At 45.5% G+C, this 26,566-nt stretch overlaps 1 protein-coding gene across 8 annotated transcripts in view; it reads right to left on the bottom strand.

Annotated features, from left to right (window-relative positions):
* The window catches only part of JADE2 (jade family PHD finger 2), a 226,500-nt gene that overhangs the window by 8,620 nt on the left and 191,314 nt on the right, over window positions 1-26,566 (bottom strand). For 6 of the 8 annotated variants that reach the window (XR_002888552.3, XR_010589898.1, XM_065555006.1 and 3 more), the window contains 5 exons: window positions 25,551-25,718; window positions 23,591-23,707; window positions 15,564-16,025; window positions 6,652-6,769; window positions 874-1,002 (listed from right to left, as the gene is read on the bottom strand). Coding sequence is in view for 6 of the 8 variants with exons in the window: in XM_065555006.1 (XP_065411078.1) it covers window positions 874-1,002; window positions 6,652-6,769; window positions 15,564-16,025; window positions 23,591-23,707; window positions 25,551-25,718 (994 nt within the window). In the remaining 2 variants the exon portion in view is untranslated. The remainder of the gene's footprint in view (window positions 1-873; window positions 1,003-6,651; window positions 6,770-15,563; window positions 16,026-23,590; window positions 23,708-25,550; window positions 25,719-26,566) is intronic. The other 2 variants (XM_042850885.2, XM_065555008.1) reach the window with 1 other exon arrangement.

Below are 26,566 nucleotides of genomic sequence, written 5' to 3'. Positions count from 1 at the left end.
GGGAGCCTGCCCTGGCCGTGGGGCGCGGCGCTGTAACCCCACTCTAGGTAAGCGGCGCCGGGCTGGAGCCTGTACCCCGCACCCTTTCTGCACCCCAACCCCCTGCCCGGAGACCCTGCCACATCCCACACCCCTCCTGCACCCCAGCTCCCTCCCCTGACCCCCCCTGCACCCCTCACCCTTCCTGCACCCCAACCCCCTGCTGCACCCCTCACCCCTCCTGCACCCCAACCCCCTGCCCGGAGACCCTGCCACATCCCACACCCCTCCTGCACCCCAGCTCCCTCCCCTGACCCCCCCTGCACCCCTCACCCTTCCTGCACCCCAACCCCCTGCTGCACCCCTCACCCCTCCTGCACCCTAACTCCCTGCCCTGAGCCCCCTGCCGCACCCTGCACACCTCCTGCACTCCCTGCCCTGAGCCCCCGCTGAACCCCTCACCCCTTGTGCATCCCACACCCCAATTCCCTGCCATACCCTGCACACCTCCTGCACCTCAACTCCCTGCCCTGAGCCCCCTCCTGCACCCCCTGGGGTGAGGACTTCGGGAAAGGGGTTGGAATGGGAGCAGGGAAGGGGCGAGAAGAGGTGAAGCGGGGCGGGGCCTTATGGAACGGGTGGAGTGGAGGCGGGGTCAGGGGCAACGAGGTGGGGTGTCAGTGATGCGGCCCTTGGGCCAATGCACTAGTCCTCATGAGGCCCTCAAGGTCATCTGAGTTTGAGACCCCTGGCCTAATCTCTAGGGCTATCTGTGGCATTAAGCACTACATTTAACCCCCCCCATAAGGGAAGCCTTTGGAATTCCTTTAACTCTATGACTTTGGCCTCTGCACTCAGTATATTTCAGTGCTGTGTTCTGACAGTCAGACTTACCCAGCTGTCCCAAGACTGAGTCGTTCCCTGGTTTCCTTTTTTCTTTCTTCTCAGGGCTACTTTTTCTACCATCTCTTCCTTTTCTTTTGGGGTCACTTTTCTTTCCCTTTGTTCTCTTCCCAGTTTGTTCTGTTTTTTTTTTTTCAAATAAAAAGAAATGTGAGCTCACGTAACCAGGTAACATGATGATGAACACTTTGGAGCATTCAGGAGCACTGAGATAAGGATGAAATTAAGAACTAGAAGAATCCTTGCTAATCACCTTCTGTGAAACAATAGCAGGCTCTAGTGTAAATCTGGGTCAAGAGTTGCAAAGGAGATCGGTGTACCGCCATTTTGGGCAAGTGGACACTACAGAGCTCTAGATTAAGGAAAGGGTTTCAGTCCCAGAGACCGTATAAAGAAGAAATTTGGGCTTTGATCCAGCAAAGCACTTAAGCACAAACTGAACTTTAAACACAAGTGGTTCCACTGAAATCACTGGACTGCTCATTTGCTTAAAATTAAGCACTTGCTTAAGTGCTTTGCTGGATCAAGGCCTTTGGGCACCAAGATTTCAGTCCTGAGAATGCAGTGCTTATAAACCAAACCCCTACATAGGAACACTCCAAAAGACTCAGGCAGTTCCAAACTTTACAGCTTGTGGTATAATGCGAATTTGCAATGTAAACTACAGGCAAATGCAAAGTGCTTATCAACCTACTCTTCCATTGCTGGTATAAGGTCGCAAAACAAGTTTGACAAAGATCTTATTGGCAGCATTTTTAAGCAGACCTGTCTTGATTTGATCTTTTGGATATAATAACTACCCTTGCCTACACTGTATAACAATGAAAAAAAAAACCTCTAACACCTAAACACTGCATAAAATCCAACTAAACCGAGTGGGAGAGACTTGGCTATTGAAAACTGCCTATTGAAAACCAGGAATATAAATCACAGCTATTTGGACATTCAACTAAAAATCAATATATACTAAATGGTTTTGCATATGTACTGGATTTATTCTTCTTGGGGGAACAGGATTAAGATGTACCCTCTGAAAAGAACAATTTGTATTACTAGGTGAAATACTCAAAGCTTTTTATATATTAAGGGCCCAAATCTTCACCTGCAGAAGCTCATGCTAAATCTCCTACTACCTTCAGTGGGGAAAGAACAGGGCCCTAAAAGCAAAAGTGGGAGCCTGGATGGCTGAAGGAATTGGAAATATGATTTCTAGCTTTCCGTAATCTGATCATTAGCTTGAAGCTGACCCAAGTTGGCACTGACCAAAAGTTATTACTATGTGATGGCTGTAAAATGACAACTGAGCAATAATTCTAAGAGATCTATGCAGTGATCGGTGGAAGGTATCAGCTTCATATAAACCACCATCAGATTTGTTAGCAGTCTTAGCAGAGAGGCCATGGAGGCTGAAGTCTCCTCTCTCTCTAGAGGTAGTCTCTCTAGGTTGAAATGTAGTGGTGGAATTTGCATTACAGCTGCCTGAGAATATCTGTGGGTCTGGATTAAGAGAGGATTTACATTTCCAGGATTGCCAATCCAGGATCTTTCATGAGCAATGGACTCACTGAAAGAAAGAAAGAAAATAAACATTGATATATACTACATTCCTGCCAAATGACTCCAGAAGACTGGGGAAGTTCCAAACAGACACATTTTTCACCTGACTTACAAATAAAAATATGACTTTGTTTAGACATCACAATGGTTCTAAACAGAAATATGAATGTTACCTTTTCAAAAGGAGCCTGTCAAAATAACAGCCACATTTCACAGTCAGGAGTCAACTTGACATTTCATGCAAGACATATATGTGAGATAGAAGAGGGGTAGTTTTACGTGGGCAATTCCCAACAGCTTTAATAAGAACCTCCTACCTAAATGATCTCTCATCAATGGGAAAATAAACCTCCAAGTTAGGAGTTTTAGGAGGAGACTCTTCGAAAAATACAGTGTGCCAAACGTGCCTATGGGGTAACTCCACCAGGTTGTGTTGATTAATTGCCATGCCCCATAATAATCAGCAACTGCACTCAATCGGGAAGAGTGAGACAGATTTCTTGCTTTCCCCCCAAAAGTTATTGATATGTCGGCCAATGAAATCAAGTGTCAGAGGGGAGGAAATACGGGTGAGGAAATATTAGGAGACAAATTTTCTCCTCCACTTGCAAATCATTTCGTGTCGTAAAACCGAACAACAAATTTTCCAAGAGCCCGGTCCTGCCAGGGGCTGATCATCCTCCACTGCCATTGAGGTCGACAGCAGCTCAGCAATTTATGGAGGCCAACAGCATTTTATAGGATTGGACCTTAAAACCGTGCCTCTCTTGTACCATAATGAAATGGAGAGTAGTGACTGCCACACGAAGCAACTCTACTGATTTGGCTCATAACACTACAAAAGGCTGTCCTACTGTCAGAAACAAAGCTGAGCTCGGGGGGTCTCAGGGAAGCATACAGATGTCCGAGCTACCGTGTGCTAACTTGTGTAGTAGGAGCCAATGCAGTAGAAGAATATGCAAATAATCAAACGATCTCAGAAACTGACAACTCTGCACCCCAATCCTCTCTGTACTACGAGCCATCCTATCTACATGGGGAAGCACTTGACTTCTCTTGAGGGAAACTATTATCACTGATTTCTTCAACTCACTTATTAGAGCTTCATTTTGGTACTATCCTTCATTCTCCTTAGCTGAACAAAGCTGTGGAGATCTGCATCTCATGGCTTACTGTTCAGATTGGCTTAATTTCCCCCGTGGAAATAAAATCATGATGAAGTGTCCATTTGAAAGTCATTCCCATTTATTTTAAGCAAACAATAAATACTGCTCAGATACAAGCTTGAACACTTACAATTTTACAGCAGTAAAATACCTCATTCCTTCAAGTCATTCAGAGCAGTTCTTATTTCTGGACTTCAAATGCTGTCCCATGGAAATCTTGTTACTTTCAAAGTAGGTAAAGGTTCAAAGCAACCCTTCTGGTCAGAATACCCTGAACTTTGTAGATGCGCACCTAACTTTAGAGGAATGCTTACGACCCACAACTCAAAATAAAGTCAACAAACTGGATTAAATCTCTGGAAAAACTTCCTAACTGTAAGAACAGTAGGACAACGGAACAGACTACCTCGGGAGGTTGGGGAAGCTCCTTCGCTGGAGCTTTTCAAAAGGAGGGTGGAGAGCCATCTCTCTTGGATGGTTTAGACATGACAAATCCTGCATCTTGGCACAGGGTTAGACTAGATCAGTGGTTCTCCAACTACTGTACCCCTTTCAGGAGTCTGATTTGTCTTGTGTACCCCCAAGTTTCACCTCACTTAAAAATTACTTGCTTACAAAATCAGACATAAAAATACAAAAGTGTCACAGCACACTCTGACTGAAAAACTGCTTATGTTCTCATTTTTACTATATAATTATAAAATAAACTGGAATATAAATAGTGTACTTATATTTCAGTGAATAGTATATAGAGCAGTATAAACAAGTCATTGTGTGTATGAAAAGTTAGTTTGTACTGACTTTGCTGATGCTTTTTATGTAGCCTGTTGTAAAACTAGGCAAATATCTAGATGAGTTGATGTACCCCCTGGAAGACTTCTGGGTACCCTGAGGGGTACGTTTACCCCTGGTTGAGAACCACTGGACTAGATAACCTTTGTGGTCCCTTCTAACCCTATGATTCTTCTACTCTTATTCACGATGTCAACAAGTAGCTTCACTAATTACCATGTGATCACTTATGGAGTAAGGTATCTTTCAATAAAGGCTATCAGAGTTAGTCCCAGTGGGATCAGCAAGTGCTCAACACTCAGTACCTCTACTAATCAGGCCCTCTATGTAAAATAGGCCCCACTCAAAGACTCAGCGCATAACTTCCCCACAACTTTGGGATAGTTTTGATCTGGATCCAAAAGACAGGTCCTATTCTGAGAAGTGCAGAACACCTGAAATTTCCACTGAAGATAATCAGTGTCATGGCTGGTCAGCCTCACCCAGTAGCAGACTTTTTGTGGCTTGGGCCCATCTCTGACTAGGCCATACTGTATATGATTATTGGATCTTCCTCTCTGCACTATAGAGCAGCCCGGGTCAGGCTACCAAGAAAAATTTGCACAGAATCAAAGTCACAAACTTTTCAACACCACCTTTCTCAGACTCAAAATTTGAGTCAAAGGAAACTTTGGTAAGGGAAAGTGCAGTCCAGACAGTTCCTAAGAAACCCCAAACACGTGATGGCTTCAGAAGCAACTCCAAAGCCACAAACACAACAACTGGCGGAGGAGTCTGCCAAAGAACCAGATGCTGTTTCTGGAAAAACTGTTATGCAGCCTTGGTTTTTGAGTCTTGTACTGCCATTGAAAAAAGGAAGAGGAATTTATGAGATGTGGGCTCAACCACTGCATGTTTAAAAAAAAATAATCAAAGAAAAAAAGAAAGAAATTAATTCTATATTCGCTATTTAATAAAATGCTGCCAAGTGCTTCCCGTACTGTGTGCAAGATGTTCTCCGCTAATAGAGACGTATAGCCGAGTGAATTACAGACAATCAGTGTTAAAATGAGATGGCATCTAGGAGCAAAAGACATTCCATCAGCAGCTTAACCTTTGATTCTTAACAGAGCCAGAGGCAACTGAAAAGAAGCCAATGCAACTGCTACTAAAACACACCAACGAGCCAGATGCCACAACTAAAAACACCAACCTCTCTAGCCTTGCACCCAGCATTTGTAATCACCATCCAAACAGGATGAGGAGTTGGAACGGAACAATGTGCTCCAGTCACAGCATCTCACTGCAGGCCAGACTGATGTCTTAATTTAACTATCCAGCAAAATGATTAGCGTTTACTACCCAGAGGTGATACAGATCTACTTTGTATAGGGTCAGTGAAAACTACCATCTCAGCCTCTCAGCAGAGTCAGGGTAAGAATGTACTCTTCCCTGTTCTTAATAAAACAGTAATAATCAGAATACTCAAAATGCACAGTGCTTGATCACCTGTCGATTTCAAAGCAAGTGAGGAAGGAGGAGGAGGGATCATTCTCTTCCTCCCTCCCCGCATTTTGCAGTTGGGGAAACTGAGGGTGTGTATACACTGGAGATGTAAGGTGTAAATTCCAGCTTGAGCAGATATCAAGCTAGTGTGCTAACAACAGGAGTGTAGTAGTGGCAGTGAGAACACCAGGAGGGGCTAGCCGCCCTGAGCACATACCTATCGTCTCAGATGGGATTAGACTCGGGGTGGGTAGCCCCCTCACGCTGCCACGGTTACACTTTGTTCTTAGCACATAGCTCGATCAGAGCTAGCCTGGGTATGTCTTCTTGAGCTGGAACGTACCCCTCCAACTCTAGCGCAGAAATTCCCTGAGACTCAGAGAAGATAAGGTCCCGATTCTGCCCTCACTTAAAGAGTGAAACTCTTACTGACTTTTATGAGAGGGCAGAACTGAGGCCTAAATGACTTGTCCACAGTGGCACAGTGAGTTTGTGGTGAAACAGAGGCTTGAACCCAGGTCCTGACCCCCAGTTCTGTGCTCTACCACAAGCCTACCCTGGACAGGGCATAAGCTCCCAAGTATCTATAATTTGCACAAGATAGCTCAACCACATGTTTATCAACATAAAAAAAGGAAGGAAAGACCTAATCTGGTGATGCTTTTGCTTCCACGTGCGCCGGTTTGGATATGAGTGTTTCATAGTATATGTTGGAACTGGAAGCATCTGTGATTACAAGTACTCCCAAGCCATTAGCAGAAGTACCTACCTGGATAAAGATCCTTCTTGATCAGTTGCATCTGGAGATGGAAGATCTGCTCCTGAAGTTTGCAAATGGAGTGTTTCATTTTCTCCCGCCTCGTCACCATGTAGCAGAGATTTCTAACCTGCAGAAACACAAGAAAGAGTTTCCACTTTCTGAGTGGACTCTGAGAAAAGCCCCAGCTGCTTGGCAGTGCTACTGAAGAGTCAGCTGACGAAGGTGGCTCTCTAGATGCTGTCCCTTCTCTGTTGCTCAGAGAAATCCCAAGTATTATGATTATGTTCTACCATAGCGCCTAGGAACCCTTAACCAAGCCCCAGGACCCCACCATGTTAGGCGCTGTACAAAGACACTCTTCTTTTTATCCTCATTTGTCTGTTCACCTTATGCTTGGATGCGTGATGCTGTGATTCTGGTATGCCCAAGTGATTTTGAGTAGGTCAGGCCTGCAGGATAGGAGCCATCAACAGGCTCTTGGTCTAGCAAAAAAGATATTCAGAGAACAGGGACAGAGGCAAAAGGCTTCAGTTCTGGCTCAGGGAGCCCGAGCCTTGCAGGAGGGAGAGGGACAGGAGCACTGTGTGAGTGGCAGTAGCTGGAGTCATTATGCGTGCAGAGGCCAGAAGGCACAATGCATCCAGGGACACAGAGGCAGCCTGCTCACCAGTGACAGATCCTACACCCAAAGAACATGTGTAGCATGTGCTCTCCCAGTACAGCCCTCCAGACACTAGCCAGCGTGCAAGAGGGAAAGAGGTCATGGCTATCTCCACACCCAATCCCTTTTTGTCCCCTTTGAGGTCTGGAACACTCCTGGCAGCATTATCTGCTCCCCTTGTGAACAGGCAGCCATATCACAGCTGCCCCCCGCATGGAGAATGTTAGGGGGAAGGGACTTTCCTGGGATTTCTTCCTCCCACCCATGCTCTGGGGCAGTCTGCTCTTATTAGGCTTTGCCTCCAGCATCCATGGAGAGGTTGCTCTGCAGGCCTTCTCTGATGGGAACCATGGATGTCCAGAGGGCACGGCCAACATAGGGACCCAGTAATGGCTCCGATGCACAGATCCCCACACCGATTGCTGCTGATGGCCAGGAAAGAGACACACATCGCTGCTCCTTTTGTACCCAAGCTGTGGGGCAGTTATGCCACTATCCAATTGGATTCCTCCCTCCACTCCTGGGCAAGTGAAGACCCCAAACAGAAAGGGGTGCACAGTGAACAGACATGCTGGTCACTGAATGCTTGCCAGACCCTTTGCTTGAATCTACAACACATTTACAGACTCTATTTTATCCACATTTTGTGCACAATGTTTCAGGCTTTGGTTTATTTGAGGTTTTATTTGCCATCTTCTGCTGAAGATAAAATATCAGGAAGTTTGATCTTTACCTTTACCATTGAAGTCAAAGTTCAGTAACTTGAATTCAGGAGAAAGGTCTGGACTTCAGCATTAGAGCTTCCCCGTGCTTCAGTCCAGAGTGTCCAAGAGATGTAGGAACTAGGAAGTTACACTTGACCATCTGGACCCAAATCCTGGTACAATTACTCAAGATTAACTTTCAGTACTTGTGGCACAATCTTTAAGCCATGCTGCTGATCTGAATGAAAGGATTCAGTAACTAACATCCGATGGGGGTGGAAGCAGGGTGGGGTGGGGTAACTTGTGTTACCAATTTACCCAGTTTTGGTTTTGGGAATTAGCTTTACAACAACTGTGGTCGACAGATTTGCTTAATTTAACGCAATGGCTATTGTGACAGACATAATGAACGAGTTAATGTCTGTAAAGTGCTCTGTGATCCATGGATGAAAAAATGCAACAGAAGTGCAAAAGATTTTATTATATGCGGATATTTAAGGACCACAGTAAAGGCGTGGCAGGCAAAAAGTGAGGAGCGCATCCAACTATCAGGCCAGGTTGACAGCTAGTGCAAATCAGTGTAGCTCCACTGACTGCAGTAGGGCTCTGCCTATTGACACCCGCTGAGGATCTGGACCGTACGTGCCTTAAAAATTGTACAAATCCAAAGGTTATCTGGTATGTTTTCCCCTGGGTTCACTCCTGCAGTTCTGATTCATATGTTCTATTTAGGGTGACCATACGTCCTGTTTTGGCTGGGATAGTCCCTTTTTGAAGCCCTGTCCTGGCCATCCCGACTTTTTTGGCAAAAGTGGGCATTTGTCCTGTTTGTTCTTGCCAACTTCATCAGCTGGCAACAGCAAGTGGTACAAAGATCCACTTTTGTCAAAAAGTGGGGTGTGGAGGACCTGGGGGGGTGGGGAGCGGTAAGGCCAGCCCCTTGGGGAGGCAGGGCTCAGGCTGGGGGTAGGCTGGGCTCGAGTGAGCAGCGCCGCCAGCCCCGTGCAGACTGGGGGGTTGCCCTGGGCGTGCGCCTCGGGCCAGCCTCATGCAGGGGAGGAGGGAGGGTTCAGGCTAGCCCCAGGGGGTGTCCTATTTTCCCTTTGGGAAATATGGTCACCCTAGTTCTATTGAAATCAAGAGGAGTTTTGCATGAGTTTGGGCTGCAGGATTAGGCAGTGAGGAAGTTACCCGCCATTACAATAATAGAAGCAAAATATGCATTTATTTGAGAACTGTGCATGTAAAACTATTTGCACACCTAGCATAACAAGCTACTGAAATCAGGGACTCCTCATAAAATTGACTATTACAGCAGTACAGCGTAAAGGGAGCCCAGGTTGGTGGGTCAGGTGGGCTCAGTCGTACCCCAGTACCAGGTGGCATCCCAGGGGGAACCCATCACAAAAGTTATGCCAATATACTCTAGAATCTTGCTCACTGCACCATCCTATATGTTGTTTATTCATAGAAGTCAAATATTTGCCTTTAGTTGCGGTTTATTTTGTCCAACACGGAGAACTTTGTTCAAAACAAGAGAAACTTTCTGTGTGCAAATGACAAAGCTTCAGAAATAAGTCTAGTCATCAAGAGGTCGAAACTGTCCCAAACCTTCTAGGACTGTCACTCTCCTGAATACTTGTAACCTCCCCATCCCTCTCCAGAGAAACACTAAGTACTGTACACTTCAGGAATTTCAACGGGGAAGTAAAAACCTGCACAAGCAAAGGCAGCCATAGACTGAGGGGAGAGGGAGGAAGAAGTAACCCAAGTGTTAAGTTACTTCCTTACAGTCATTGTGCTGGTGCATGTCCAGGACTCCAGCGCTCCGGACTGACACCTGAATTCAGGATCAGTCCTCAAGCTGAAGAATTGCAGCCCTCCTCTGTTTGCTCTTCCAGTTCAGTGCAGGGTAAAACATAACTGCTCTCCTCCAACAAGACTTTGTTTATGGTTCAAGCCTTTTGTCACGCTCTGTCAGTGACACTGAGTAAGGTAAACAGAGGCGCAGCTCTGATTCGGTCCTGAGCCCACCTGATTTCCTGGTTCTTCCAGTCACTGATGAGCCAAGCTCTGCTCTCATTAATATTCTGTCTCAGCCCACTCAAGACCTATCCATTTACAATGGATGAGCTCAATGGACGTGCATGTGGGGAACTCAAAGTTGAATTTGCTCTGATATCTTTACCAGTGCCAGGTTCAATCCTGCCCTCTAATGAGAGAGACAGAAAGCTGGCCACACAGCCCCACAGCTCAGGTCCCCACAAGGGCTGGGTCTGTGAGTCTGGTGGCATGCTCACCCCCATACAAGTTGCCATCAGCTGCAAACCACTAACTAGCAAACAATGGATGCACATGTTGCTCCTGCTCAGCAAAGGACACCTCTCAGCCAGCCCTGACCGGCAGCATCCCTGGAGCAAAAAATGCAGCAGGCATCCTCTCTGTTTTCCATTGCTCCACTGGTGAGGGCAGGATTTGGTCCCTAATGTGTAAGCTGCTCATCTGAACTTCTGTGCCGCTGGTTAAATGTCAGATGCACATGCAGAGGTTACTGATCAAAATTCCCTTGGCAGCCTGCAAAGATGGTGCAGTTGCCAAGTGATACCAGCTAACATTTGTCTTGTGCTGAATGTAAGCACTGCAGTTTTTGTCAGCCTGAAGTATCTGTGGTTGGAGTGACAGTCTGACGCTGTCTCCATGGCTGTGTCTTTGGGAGGGGCGGGGAAGAGGGTCAATAATTTTTAGAGGAAATGTATTGTCTCTGCTGTAAAACAGAAAATGCTAATGGAATCTAATCTGACTTTACAGTGCGTGTTTACTCAGCCTCCTGACTTTCCAAAAGCCACAGCTAGATGGGGGCTCAAGAAGAAGGCAATAAACTAGGAGACAAAAGTTAGGTCCTAGGAACTGACATTGAAGTGAATTGGCCACAAGGACATTTTCAATAACTTGTATTGACACACCAATAAATTCTTTCTTCTTTTCTTTCTCCCAATCTGCTCTATCCAAATCACTTAGCAGACCTTGTGTATGACTCACAGATTACCTAGACTGAAAGTGTTCAGGAGCCTTTGTGTCTCTAATAGTGACACATCAAACCTGACCTTTACCCCCCCCCCCCTCCACCTTCTCTAATGTGGCTACCAAAATTATAAACAGCAGTCCTGTGTGTCATGGGCTGTTTCTGAAAGCTTCATTGCCCGTGGTAATGGGGAGACATCATGTATTTACATTTGCCCCATGCTCTGCATTTGCTCGCTCTTTACCAATGAATTAATGTCCATGAATTTTCACACTGACAGTGAGCTTCCAGGATCTGAATTGTAAATAACAGCCTAGACAAACAAAACAACTGCTTGTAAGTGAGGTAATTAAAGACGAGCCCCTGTGCTCAAACAATTATGCTTTTCAAAGGCTCTGAATGCAGGGGGACAATCATGGCCATTTGCTAATGGCATGATGTTTTTTTCAATATTAAAAATAAATTGTTAAATAGGGATAGAGGGAGATAACTGAACCACAGAAATGGAGAAGACCTATTCAATTATCTAGTCCATCCCCTTGCAAGTGCATGATTGCTACCCGCAGTTCATTTTCTAGCAGTTTGTCCCAGTCAGTGAGGCATCCATTATTTCTCTTGGGAAAACTATTCCTCAGTGTAATTGATCTCACTGCCAGGAAATTTTCCCAATATTCAGCCTATTTCTTTTCTAAATTTGATTCTGTTATTTCTAGTGATATCCCCTTGCAGCCCTCAAAATAATTATTCCCTCCCTTGGCACGTTTGTGTCCTTCCCAGATTGTAGGTGGTCCTCCAGTCCTCTTTTTTTCACTGCTTAGCCATGCTATACATATTTAGCTCTTTAATCAGCCGTTTCATCAATTCTGTGGCTCTTATCTGAACTCCCTCCAATATGACTGCATCTTTCTGGTATTGAGATGAGATGGGCTTTACTGCCAATCCCTTCCTTTTTAACTACAAAGTCATACATGATTATCTAAACATCTAGGGGCATTGGAATTACCTCAGGACAACTGGGAAGCACTTACTTTTTTTTTTTTATAATATAAAGAAGTGATTTATATATTGTATATTTTAATATGTGCCCTTCTTTTTGTTCTGGATTGAAGCAAACATCAAACTGAAATTTCTTTATGAGGAAAACAACTGCCTCTGGCAATCTGTGTATCAAAATGTTTGGCAGTACCTTTCCTCTATGATTTTGTAGTTTTGAAAGAAAACATTATTTCCCTCTGCTTAGACATTGCTATTTACACTACTAAACAACACCCCTCCTGCCTCCCCCGGCCAACCTCTGATGCCGACCTGATCCCCTTGGAAGTGTAGAGCTTTTTGTTGAAGCTGATTTAAACAGACCAATACTTGGAGTAGGTTAAAAACAAAGTCCTGTTAGAGTTCCGGGAACAGAGAAGTGGACATTTCAGTAGAGGAAATTTGCTGAAAAGGAAATTTAAAAGTGCTAGAATCATAGCTGTTAAGTGATGACAAATATCTACTAGGTCATGTAGTCTACACCCCAAGGTTCTCTAGTCCACTCTCCCTAGTCTTGTCTATCTCTCTATTCTTCTGTATGGATCTCCACTACAAAAAGGACAAGGTCTAACAACCTCACCCATAAGAACATCTCTACCTGATGTCATCTGAGATCAAGCATGCCTGTGCACACCTTTGCTCACCATGGCACCAGTCTCATGGCACATGCAGAGTCTGTAGCACACTGCCCAAGGCTCGAGCCACTTAGCAAAGCTAACTTGGACCCCTAGTAGCTCTTTAAATCTTAATTCTCTGAAGCAGCAGTGGGTGTTGGGCACCAGCGAAGACTGAACCCGACTCGGTGATATCAGTTTGGGGCAGATCAAGGCACTAGTTTGAGCCACGGGTGTGTGCAAAAAACATTACAAGAAGTAGAAAATGTTATTCTCAGGTCCTTTCTTTAGGACCTCTGTCTCTCAGAAACTCCATGGCCAAATGACTCCAAATTTGCACCACTAAAGCTACCCCAGATCCTGTAAGTGAGTCACATAAAGGCAGCGAGAAAGACCAGGGTGATAAAAGCTGGCGTCTAAATTCCACAAGCAAGTAGCTCAGTTTAGGCTGCGTTAAACTGTAATATGTTTCTGGATGATCGGGCTTTCACATCAGTTAGGCAAAGATTTATCTGTAGTCCCAATGTTCCTGGAAAGCAATAGCATCCAGAGAATATTTCTGAGTGTGCCTGCCTGATTTAAAATCCCATTCTTAGTAATGGAGCTACACCTGATGCACCAAGCCAGAATGGACACGACAGGAGCGAGGTTAGCTCAAGGCTAACACATTCCCTATGCTAAAAATAATAATAATTAATAATCTTCTCTTCTATTGGGTCTTTCTCCTGAGGAGCTCAAAGTACTAAACAAACACTAAGTCTCACAACAGCCTTGTGAGGTAGATAAAGGGATGTACAAGGAAGACATCACTCCCAACCATGGCCCACTCCAAGAAGCATCACCTACCCACCACCTTCTGCTGCACCCTGGAATTTCCTTGGAGGTCTTCCATCCAAGGACTGACCAGCTCCATCCCTATTTAGCTTGAGAAAGATGGCAATATCAAAGCACAAGCTAAAATACGCTTTTTCCTGCTTCCCTCCTATCCCACCTGCTCCCCTTAAATGCTCAGGACAAACTGTGCCACTCTGCCAACCTGCTCCTCTCTCTCTCACTCCTGAAAGACCAGGCCAAACAGCAGCTGAGGGCTGGCCTGCAAGTGTTCTGTGCTCTCTGTTTAATCCCCAGCTGAACTCAGCTGTTTCCTCAGGCAGAGTGATTCAGGCAGAGTGGATAGCACTGATGGTTGCACTGACTGAAGGAGAAGAGGGATGGCACTTTGTAGGTGGGCAGTCCTTCCACACACCAGCAAGGAGAAGTGTGGAATATAGGGAGGAAGGAAGGTTCGTAGCAGAAGAAACAAAGTCCTAGTTTCCCTCTAGCTCTGTCCAGCTTCCCCTCAGTATCATATAAGCCTCCCACAACCCATGCCTTAAATTTGGCACAGCCGTGTAAGCTGCATTGCATCTAAGATGTTCTCTATGAAGGCCTATATTCTGTACTTTCAGGGCATGGACTCCATGCTCTAATAGGCCTTTCCCATAAATCTATGCCCCTATTTCCTGGGCACTATTCCTTCCTGCTACAGTGGTTTTCAATAGCCATTCAGTGCTTTGGCATCCCTCTCTCTCCCCACTGCCAATTTTGTGTCATTTCACTACACATTTTATACTGCTTCTTCCCCTTCCTATTTTTGTCTCTCCCGGCACCTGGCCCCCCTGCTCATACCGTCTCTGCTGACCCTACTATTTCTGTCAGCTCCGTGCCTGTATGCAGTCATTAAAATGAAATTTACAAGAATTTAAGAGTGCTAACATGGTGCTTCAGAAAGCAGGTCTCTTATAAATTTCCCTTTGCTGCCTGCATACACAGGCCGAGCCAGCAGCGGACGCACCGGGGAGAGCAGGCGGCATTAAGTGCGAGAGATCAGTCACAATCATTTGCTATTGTAACTTAGCTGACATCGACTCTTCCTTAAAAAGCCAACAGGCAGAAGCCCTCAGGGTTTTCCTTCCTCTCCACAAACTCACGTCAGATACAGAACACTCAGGTCAAACAATGGGCCCACCAGCCTGTGAAGGGGACCTGGGATGGTCTGATGTGCAGTGAACCTGCCTCAGCGGAGTTTAGTGTGATACACCCCAGGTGGCATGTGTCATAAGGCTCTGTCCATTCAGAGATCTCCCAGAGGAGGTGGCCCATTTCCCGCTATGGAGACAGCTGGACCAAGCCATGAAACACTCAGTCCCGCCAGCCCTGCAGTTCACTTCTACCATTTTATCTGTCCATATTGTTTTGTTTTTTAGACAATATGTAAATTACATTTCTGTTTTTAATGTGAATGTCATGCTGCTGGAAGGTGCCGAATTGCCAACACTGGACAACCTCTATTTTGGGTCCAATCCTGCGCCCCTGGAGATCAAAAAGCAGGATTGGGACTTTCATCCCCAAAATGGGTAGCCGCAGTGTTGGTTTTCGGCTGCACTGCACTGCCAACATGCCTCGCCTCTGTTCTGGGGGGACCCCATGTGGAGGAGCAAGGAGAGTCCGGACTCCAGGCACATTCAGTCTTTGACCTCTCTGCTGAGACTGCCAAGAACTGTCTCAATTGCGCTCGTGGTTTTGTGATGAACGCATATGTCCACTAGGAAATGGACTGGACCGAGAAGCCTATACAACTTTTGTTCATATTTTAAAAGGAACACCTACACTTAAACATAGGGAACATAAGAAGAGGGATCACTGGAGGGTTGCTAATGAGCTGCATTATGCAGAATTCTAAGTGAGGCCTTTTTCGTGGCCATAAACTGTGGAAGGGAAGTGACTGTCAAGGAAATCTAACAAGGTCAACAGACATGAAGACAGCTTCTTCCAGCATACACTGGCCCATATTAAAGAAGCCCTGGCAGAACAACAGAGTAGGTCCTTAAACCAGAAGTTGTACTCACCCTCTCTAAGTCTTGCCTGAGATGTGTGAAGAGCTTTAAGCGTCGGTACAACACATCCTGCTCTTGCTGAGCCAAGTTGTCCACTTCATCTGTTTTTGGTGTCAGCAGTGGCTTGTTGCAATTCGCTTTCCTCTTCAGCTTCCAGTACTGATAAACGAAATCCACCAGCGACTCAGTTAAGTCGAGGTTCTCGGCTACCTCGGAGGGCTTTACAAGTTCATAGAAATCCTCTTCCAACTGCTGGAGCTTCTGTTTTCGCAGCGTGACCTTTTCCAAGTCCAGCTGCGCTTGGTCTGCCTCTGCTCGTGCCTCGTCTGGAGGTTTGGTGGCCCCACTGCTGTGCTCAAGGCAGAAGGATTTGAACTTCACTTCATCGTTCTCCGCTAAAATAGTCCGCATGTCCAGATTGTGGTCAAAAGCGCAAGTGACGTGGAATGCAGTGATGCAGGCGGGCATGGAACACTGGAGGAAAGACAAAGCAGGGAACCCAGGTTATTTCACTCAACGCCCATCATGGCACACTGAGGAAACGTGCTTACTCCTGTTAAATCACTGTACACAAGACATCACTGACTACAGCGGCACTTGGCCATTGCAACAGGACGACGAGATGTGTGAGCCTGGCCTGACTATAAAAGGGATCACCCTACTGTATGTAATGCAATAAGTGACTTTGCACGTTACTCCAGGCACCCAGTTGCTTTAGAACTTGACACTGTACAAAGAGCAGACACCCATACTGAGAAATGAGTATATTTCCCAAATCTCATGTGTGTACGGCTGGTAACCATAATTTCAAGCACAAGAATCTTCATTAAACTGCTACCTCCACTTGGTTCCTTTCAGTCTCATCCCTACGGCCCTTCTGATGCCCCCACATAAACCAGGCCTTTCTGTTGGTTATTCTAAAAATAAGCTTCATCCAATAAAATAGACAATACTGTTCTTGTCAACACTATGGTCCAATACTATGGACAAATGACTGTAGCTGGGTAAATGAGCCTCTCCCAACAGAGAATTAATGTATTTCTTATTGTAATTTCTCTCTCTAAATTACCTTAGTTTCCTTTTTGTTAACTCTAAAAACGGTCTTGCTAATTTTATCTGAAGTCTAGAGAGGAGGTCACAGTCCATGAGTAAAACAGAAATCTAGGGAGCTTCTAACGCTCCTGGAGCACAGGGCCTTCATTAATAAGTAAGCAGCTCCTATTGAAATTCCACTCCCTCTAGTTAGCTTTAGAAAAAAAGAAGGGAAAAAAAAGAAGAAAAGAAAATGGAACCCTAGCTTATTTAGAACAGACAATGTGAAAATGAACATTAAAATCGGTACAGGGATTAACTTGCTGTCCAAAGTTATTTTAAATTAGAATTTTAAACAATTTTGCTAAATTCCCTCATAGTTAAATTATTCTGTCTGGATTCTACAGGCAGCAAAACCTAAATTATGAGTTTCCATTGAAGCCAACCCATTTCCCAGCTAACATGTGGGCTGTACGCATTTCAGCACATTCTCCTCCCCAGCCCTCCTCTATTCATTAACTATTTTTTAATGGCTCAGAGTGTCAGGTAATTATTTAAGCCATAATCCATGCGAAATCAGTCTATTTCAGCTGTTAATGACCAGTTAAACGGCAATAACGAGCCATTCTGAGGGGCTTATTACTGTAGACACCACATTTAGCAGTTTATATAACATTATTCTGGGGGTGGGGGAAGCGGAGTGAGCAGTTCCAGCACGAATGACCACATTAAAACGTCTGATATTTCCTGAAGGCTGATGACAAAAATACAGGATGTTGCACATTTTTGGTGAGGTTTCGGGTAAGTTTTAATTTTCAAAAATACAAATTCCCGTTGTATTTAAACTGCAAAAACGTTATTGTTTTTTCTCTTTGTCCCATCGGTCTTGGCTTCCTGCCCTGTTATTAAGTTACAGAGCACATGAGCTTTCAACATTGCTGTTTTTAGATATTTCCCCTTGACTTTGTTTATAAATTTGCCGGTGCTTATGAAAGCAAGAGACTAACTAGACCCAGGCATAGAGCAGGCAAGTGGTGTCCAAGTTAACCTCTCACACAGCTCTCCCAAAGCCCATTAAAATCAATGGAAAAATTTGCAGTGACTTCAGTCAGCTTTGGATCACCTCCCTCCTGACCTTTCGCACGCTTGATATTAATTCTATGCAGACATCGCTGATGAAGAGGGGCTGCCAGTTGTGCCACAGTACCCAACAGTGGGTCACCTTCAGGGTGGAAAGAGAGCACGGAACGTATCTAGCTCTGAGTTTGGACATCACGGGATGTGGACAAATGCCCACTAGGCATTAGATTGAGATTACTGGGCCCATTTGAACCACAATCCAAATCATCGAAGAGTCCTGTGGCACTTTACAGACTAACAGACGTATAGGAGCATGAGCTTTCGTGGGTGAATACCCATGTCTTCGGATACATGCATCCGAAGAAGTGGGTATTCACCCACGAAAGCTCATGCTCCTATACATCTGTTAGTCTATAAGGTGCCACAGGACTCTTTGCTGCTTTTACAGATCCAGACTAACACGGCTACCCCTCTGATACTTAATCCAAATCATGTTTGAATCCATGTCTCCCCCTCTTAACAGATTTAAATATGTGGATACCTGATTTCTAATTGTGTTAATGTGTATCAAAAAAAGCAAATTCCACTAAAAAGTGAGTATTTACCTATAGTTACCACATAGCACTGCTAACTAAGACACCATGGTATTTCCCTATACCAACACTGAGAAACAACACCAGTACACCAGATAACACTGTGTGGTAGCCACTGGTAAATGGTGATGTTTTGATGGCTACCACTGTTGCTACTGCAGAGTGAGCGGGAGTCTTTTTGCCTAATACACTGACAGAAGTGCCAGCGAAGTTCTGAATACAGGATCTTTATTTCTGCTGATGCTATGAGGGGCAGAGATACCAGCTTGATCATCAGACGCCAGATTTTTTTGGTAGAGCCAGCGTATCTTCCTTTGGTTCTTAAGCTTCGTACACTTGCTGTGAAAGTCACTGGGACAGAATATATTCAACAAAGTGATACAATGTCATTCGATGGAGTCACTTTCCTGACTCTAACGGAACTTTAAGGTTGGACACCTTTGCCAGCTGTAAGTTACCTTGATTGAGTTTTCTTGTCTGGTTGCCAAAATGGTTATTTTACTACATTGAGCTATCTAGCTACTGATGTAGTCAATCGTATCTTTATTGGAGTAACATCTGGGGGCACTTTAAACCAAATCATTGGGAAGATCCTTTGTGCTGTTATGTGCATCAATAGCTACTGTACCGTAACAAAAGTGGACACCCAGAACTGGCTCTAGTGAACCATTCAAACTAAAAAAAAAATGGATGCATCAGTGTTGCCTTCCTCCCTGACTATTTACGTCACAAACAGTATTAATATCATTATTCAAGTGCCTGTGGCTTTTGGCAAAACAACAGCCTACAGAGCGCCCTTTACACAGGAAAGATTATCTGCACTACCTTAGAAATAAAACAAATCGAATGACACTCGTCCTGGATTTCTCCTTTGACAGATGGCAAGCAGCAGTTGTCAGAGACTGTGCCCCAAATGCAAATAGAAAATAATTAGCAAGCTCAGCTGACAGGGCAACAATGAAAGGTACCTGTTCCACAGCAGCTACCAAAGGACCTTGCATAAACTGACAATAAAAAACATATTGATCCATCAAATCATTCATGAGCACAGAATGCCAATGGAATGACGCAGCAGTCTGACAAGCTGAATGAGCTGAGGTATTGCAGGCTAGGGTAGCACACTGGATCTCACAATACTTATGACAGTAACAGAACATAGTGATAATGTTACTGTATAGCACAGGGGTGATCAAACTGCAGTTAAAGTGCGGCTCGCGGAGCCCCCCCACCCCACTCTCCACCTATCGGACTGGAAGGACAGGGGACTCGGGGCTTCTGCCCTGCAGCGGGATGGTGGGGCCGGGGGATTCTGCCCAACAGGGAGGAGGGGTCTAGGGGCTTCAGCCCCGCTCTTGCTGAAGGCCAAGCCCAGGCCGGCGCTTCCCACAGGGCTGAAGCCTCTAGCTGCACCACCCTGCCACCGGGCAGAAGCCCCAAGCCCTGGCAGGTACGCCTGGTTCTCGAGCCTCTGAAGATTATCGTATGCGGCTCAGAGGGTCAGTAAGTTTGGCCACCCCTGGTATAGCACCTTTCATCCAAGTATCTCCAAGTACTTTGGAGGCAATGGGCCAAGTCCATCCCTAGATGTAAGTCCAGAGAAGCCAATGGAGTTGCACCAGAGATGATTTTGACCTGTTAATATGTCTTCAGACTCTCTTATGTAGTAGAGAGATAGGGAATATTTCTTCACCAATGAACTCCAGCCACCTCTAGCTGTGGAATGCTACAGCTGCTTAACAGCTCACAGCAATGCTACACAACAGAGTGAGGGCAGAAGGTGATGAAAACGCAGTATCCAGCAGAACTTGAGGGGGGCACTTAGGGAGAGAGAATGTAATTACCAAAGTTGAAATACAGTCAGGGCAACAGTTTTGACATGGCTGTATTCTTACAAAACGCTCCATGGGATCTTCAGTGACCACAAGTGGTCTGGACCTCAGCTTTAGGTCTCATCTGGAAGAGGGGATCTCCAGCATCACAACTGCCCTAGCACGATGCTGGGGCATTGGTTCAATACTGACGCAGAGGGAAGACCATCACAGCTAGGATCTTGGACAGTACACGCTGGACTCATTTCCATTTCCCCCCAAAAATGTTTTTTAAGTTTTCAACACTGAATGGTTCCCTATTTGACCAGAACAGGACTAACTGACGTATCTACTGCAGACTTTGGGAAATACATTTTCACAAATAGCTGTGGTTCTTCAGTAAATGGATGTTAATCTTTAGTGATCAAATGGTCTTCATTTCTCCCTAGCATTCTGGGTTTGGCTTGATGCAGAATCTGCAAAGACACTGGCCTCTTATCCATGCAGCAGGTCTGTCTCTTGGCACCTGATCTTTGTCCACTGCCAGCAACTACCACTTACTAATGAAATCAGTGAGGTTTTTATTCTATACCCAAACCAAAACCAAACTGAAAAGGGTTAAGGAACTACCTAAATGGCAGATGACACCACAGCTGCTTGCCTGTAACCTTCAAAATCACTTTCCCAAAGAAGGAAGGTTAAAGGACAGTAGTATCAAGAGATGCTGTCTTCAGAAGGCCGAACTGCTGCCAATCTATGGAGAACTGGTAACAGGGCCTCTCCCAGAGGAGCACTGACAATCTCTGCCAATAAGGGTCCAATGCTTCACCAGTCCCTGTTTTGACCTGCCGTGGGGTCTTGAATCCATCTTGCAAGTTGGAGTGCACAGCATTCTCAGGAATTGCAGTACCTTCGGGATATGTAATCAGTATGTTTCCTTATACTTTGTTCTTTGGTTCAGCAACATAAACAAGAAAATGCCAAGAGGATACAGCACTCTTTTTGGCACATTCTCAGGTCTAACCACAAGAACCACTATGAAGTCATGATTTCCCCTGAACAGAAAGTTGGAAAACTGCTCAGACAGGACTGTATCCTCAGCTAGTGTGAACTGGCATTGGCTTTATGGAGCTATGCTGATTTGATTTGGCCCACGATTTTTTAAAAGTAAAGACAAGGAGAAGATAGTGATGTGCCTGAAGCAATATCAGCCAGGAGGAAACAAGTTCCTCCCAAACCATCCCCTTTGTTACCTAACATTAGGCTGATGATTCAACTGCCAGCTTGTGTGGGGTAAATTCTCTAGAAGTATGGAGCCTGGGGGCACATGCAAATTCCACAGACAGGGGTGCACATGCCTAGTTAGGTGACTAGCTTACAATCTGCATGAACGTTTGCTCCATTTGCACATGCAACTGCAGTAACTATGTACACATTTGTGGACAAGAAGTCTCCATTTATTAAAATGTGATCCTGTTTCCACACATCAGGAGAGAAGAGCAATGAAACTGAGAAGGCCTCCTCCTCCCCCCACGCCCCCCGGCTTGTTCGAGACAAAGGAGTTCTTCTCCAGGCACAATTCATCTTCCAGTGTCTTACTCTGCCAGGTCAGTGAAACCCAGTCAAACTGGCCACAAAGAAAAGCTAACACCGGAAGCCTCTGAAATGAGCTTCTTCTAATGCTGCAGCTGTAACTGACTTGCGCACACCTTAACTATCTCATTCCTATCCTCAGGAGCTAGCGCTAAGGTCCAGATCTTCATTTCAATCAATGGGAGCTAGGCACCTTAGAAGACCTGGGCCTAAGTACTATAACAAAAAGATTTTCTCTCTCTGTAAAGCTGTCACAAAATTATAGTGGTGACAAAGATGGTTAGATTTCACCTGTATAAACAGGTACTGATCAAAAATACGTTACATAAACATAAGGGCTTTGCAAACACAGGCCTTTGTTCCTCTGATGAGAGCAGAGGATACAACGCTTATTTACCTCTACGTGTGAATCTGCTGCTTATTCATCCCTTAAATCCTTCAATAAAGGCACCGTCTGCACATTCCTTTTCCTTTCCGCAGAGCTGTTCTGCAAGAGCTATGGCGGCACTGACAAACACTCCAGTGGAAATCTTATGGAGACTTATAAACTGAGTTGTCAGCACACGAGACAATAAAACTCTGTGTTCCATTTCAGGTGACCTTTAATTCAAATCCGTTCAATCCAAAGGTTCTCACAGCTAACGTGTGATGCCTGTGCTAAGAGGATGAAGTCTCAGAGAATCTGAATTCTTTTTGATGCTGCCAAGTCTATTTGACTCCTTTCGCTGCCCTTCCGTTCTTTGAAAGCAGTTGCCATTATGACACAATATCTCCATCTGGCAGGGTGAATAAGCAGATCCACCCAGTGCCATCAAAAAAGAAGTGAGTCAATGCTGGAGATTTAAAGAAATATGGTGAGATCTCATTTCAAGCTCAAAGGATTGCTTTTAAATAGCTCCCTTTAAAGTATTAAAACCATTGCAGTTGCATAAACACCACAGAGGCTTGCAGCTCTTTCTATTCATAAGACATATCACTGTTCCTCAACCGGCTAGTTACTCTCTGTCACTTATATAGTGTTGCTATGTCTGATGTTTAAGGGCCAAATCCCACCTCAGCACTGGGGGAAGCAATAGCTAATGACGCGGTGCAGCAGCAAATCCACCAGCCCTTCTGCTTGTCCCCTGGCTCACCCTCCCCACACCAAACCAAGGGGAAGCGGAGGGAGCCATGTGGGACTGGTCTCTGAGGATTGCAGTGGTGCAGTCCCCTTGGCAAACCCTGGTCCCCCACCATGCACAGAAGAACCACATCTGTTCTGCTGCAGTCAGAGCCCTCTGCACCTGCTGAGGAGGGATTCACCACTACAGGCAGAGCAGGATCTCCTGGGGTCAGTGCCCTGACCTAGCAGAACTTTCTGTAACAGCGGTGTTTTTCCATAGGACAAAATGAAAGCATGTAGCATTGTTGTGGGAAGGGTAGGGAATAGGATATTTGCTGTGATCCACTGTGTTATAGAATAGGTACAAAACAGGGGTGTGTAAATTCTAAGTATTCTATTTCGTGAGCTGGTAGGGCTCAAATCAAGTGCAGTTCTTTGTAACACTGGAGAGCTAAGCTTTCTGGCTTTCCAATGGTAGAAAGGTTTCATTCCTAGCCCCACTGGCATGTGAAATATTAATACAGCCGGCTTCTGACTTTAGAGCAGTGTCATTGTCAGTCCTTGTAACTACAGAGTCACTATGGCATCGGCATCATGGTGAACGAACAAGGTTTATTTAGATTTGCAGCATTTCATGTATTAAAACATTACAAACAACAATAACTGGTGGCAACTGATTGGCTCTTGTGCTCCCAGATGTTACTTTTATTCCCTGTCAGTGACTAAGAAAACTTGTTCCCAAACTAACAGACAAATCCTGCCCTCCAGTGCACGCGCAGGGCTCTGAAGAGCAAAACCTAGCCCTGGGCGTCATTAAGCAGCGTTACGTACCTGAATACACGTTCCAGTGCACTCCTTGCAGAGACTGCAGGACAAAGCCCATCTGCTTGCTGGGATATGCGAGATCTTTGTAATGGGTTCCATTTTTTCCGGGCATCCGATGCTAACCTAGTCACGACACAGAGTACATGTGTTTATACCAGTTACCATGATGCATCTTCCCTGGGATAATGCAAAGCTCGATTCCCTGAGGGGGCTAGAATGAGAGGAGGATGTTCTAAAAGCCGGCTCTACCATCACCCATCATGGGAAAAAACTCAGCTATGAAGCTGAATGAAATGGCAGGAACACGGAGGGTAAGGCCAAATGCCACCTCTGAGCTGAATCCTCTCTGGTGTGTTGTTCTCGATGGTGCACTGGCGTGTGCGCTTAGTGTGACCGAACCCAGCTAGAGGCTCTCCCTGGCAGAGCGCAACAGGGCTGAATTGTTCCCTAACAATCCAGCCTGCGTGAGGGGCAGCATGTACCTGAGCTGCCGCAGAGCGGGGCAGGCACACGACTGTGATCCTGAGGGTCACAATCTGTTGCTGTTCCCTTTCTCCAGGGGGGAAGTAACTGAGGCAGCCTTTGTGCTCGTGCAGCTAACTTCCCCCTGCACTGGCTCTTGGGCCTCAGCTGGCGTATTGGGGGTATGTGGGTCTGAAGTGCCATCTATTCCCCACCCCTGACCACCCACTCCCCACACACCTGTGCAGTAGGTGGCATGGCAGCTCTCCTTCCCACATAGGCTCTGACATGTGGGTGAGCCACGCAGAAGAATAAGTATCAGAGGGGTAGCCGTGTTAGTCTGAATCTGTAAAAAGCAACAGAGGGTCCTGTGGCACCTTTAAGACTAACAGAAGTATTGGGAGCATAAGCTTTCGTGGGGAAGAACCTCACTTCTTCAGATGTATCTGAGTGGCCTTGAGCAGTGTCTGCCCCAGGGTGGTTGGAGGTCACAAGAGGCTATGTATCTGAAGAAGTGAGGTTCTTACCCACGAAAGCTTATGCTCCCAATACTTCTGTTGGTCTTAAAGGTGCCACAGGACCCTCTGTTGCTTTTTGCAGAAGAATAAGGGAGCTCTTTATGCACCCTCGTGCCCCGGACAGCCATGTAACAGGGCTTACGGTTGAGCCCAAAGCGATTTAGCCTGAATTCTTCTTTAAAGAATTCCACATACCCATTGCTGTATTGTTCTTTATGTATCCACTTACATTGTACTCTTACTCCACGTTACTCTTTATTTCTCTACTAAATGCGGATGCTGGTACATGTGTGCCTCCATGTTGTTCTATTGGCACACCATGCCGAAAGACTAGGAAATACCACTAAACCATTGCTCGAAAACACATCCTCCCAATCACTTCCCTTGCAGGAACACATGTGCTGCATGCAGTCAGAGGGCAGAGTGCCATGCATGCATGCATTGTACGTGCACCTAAGTCATCTATCAGTTCACTGTAATAAAAAAAAACCCTACATAGTCCTCCTGGTAAAGGATTGCTCAGTAATGTGGAGAGATTAACACTGCAGATGTGATATAAACAAGAATGACATTCCCCAGGGGATACAAGCAGAAAGGGTAGGTACAGATAGCAGGATGGTAGGTACCTGCTGTTGGTTCACTCTCATGCCTTGGCATCTTGCTCTTATATTGCCCAGACTTTATGAGCAGAGGCTTGGAACTGCCGCACAGAACTTGAGTGAAAGTTCTAAGATCAGTGCTGGAAATCACCAGGGCTCTGATTTCCAAAGGTTTATGTATAAGTAGGTTTAGGTAGTTTCAAAGGAATTTGGGTGCCTAACTCCATTGACTCCTTTGAAAATGCCAGCCCAAGTTACCTGCCCCTTACCACTGAATACTTGAAACAAGTGATAATAGTACAAGGTTGTTGACTGTACTGGGCATGCTAAGACGAACTACAATCCACACCCACCCACATCTGGAGAACATGCTGAATAAAGTCTTACTTCTGGGATCCATAAGGCACAGCTAACATGGACCCATTTTGTCCCGCTCCGGGTGGGTTTCAAAGCTCCCCCTCTCTTCGGGCAAAGTAGACACTTTGGCTGAACTCCAAGGGCACAGGTTCGACAAAGCCAGTTCCCAATGGGAACTTTTAGGATTCCATAGCAAGCCTACGCAAACACAAGAAACGTTGCATTAGCTATACCACACATTCCTCTGGAAGGGTACCCCACCAATACCCCACCAATACCCTCCTGTATTTATTCATTTACTTGCATATTTTTACATGAGTGGCTTAATGCCATGGCATCTGGATATTGTCATAACAATTAAAAGCAGACATGAATCAATGAGCAACAACTGGTTTAAATCTATCTATCGGATTTGTATTGATGCTCCGCCCCTAGAGATATGCCATGTAGTTTAATTAAAGGCCTGAATACCCGTGTTTGCATCATGCCAGGCAGCAGTAGTGCAGGCTTCCCAGTGCTGCTCTGCTAACAGGCCTTCCACATGTTCTTGAGAGACTTGTTCTCTCACAGGCCTTGATTTCTCTGTTGAGATCATCAATGGAGGGAGCAAGTGAAGACAGCAGACTCTGAAATTGGACATCTGTCCAGCAGGCACTAGACTGAGACCATAGGCTCATGTCACACAGGCTACTGAACAGCTACCGGAAGAGCAATAGCTTTCAGTCCTTCCAAGTCTGAGTCCTATTCAGATCAGTGACCTAGAGGTGGAAGGTGCTCTATCTCATTAGCAGTCCCCTGAATAAGACATTTTAAAGTTTAAAGGTAATATACAACCAACTATGCTAGGACTGGCAGCATTCATTTCACTGATCTCCCACATGACAGTAGGTGATGCTGTGCTAAGACAACCTGCCCCCCCTCAGATAAGCTAGAGCATGGCTTCTGCAGGTTCTCCACTGGACCCTCTGCTATTCAGTGAGTTGCATATACTTAACAGAAAGATATAGCCAAGCTCTAATCCAAGCAGCATCAGAATTCACAAGGTG

This window comes from Chrysemys picta, chromosome 8 (genome assembly GCF_011386835.1).
Source record: "Chrysemys picta bellii isolate R12L10 chromosome 8, ASM1138683v2, whole genome shotgun sequence".
NCBI lineage: Eukaryota > Metazoa > Chordata > Testudines > Emydidae > Chrysemys > Chrysemys picta.
This window is presented reverse-complemented; position numbering and strand designations above follow the sequence as displayed.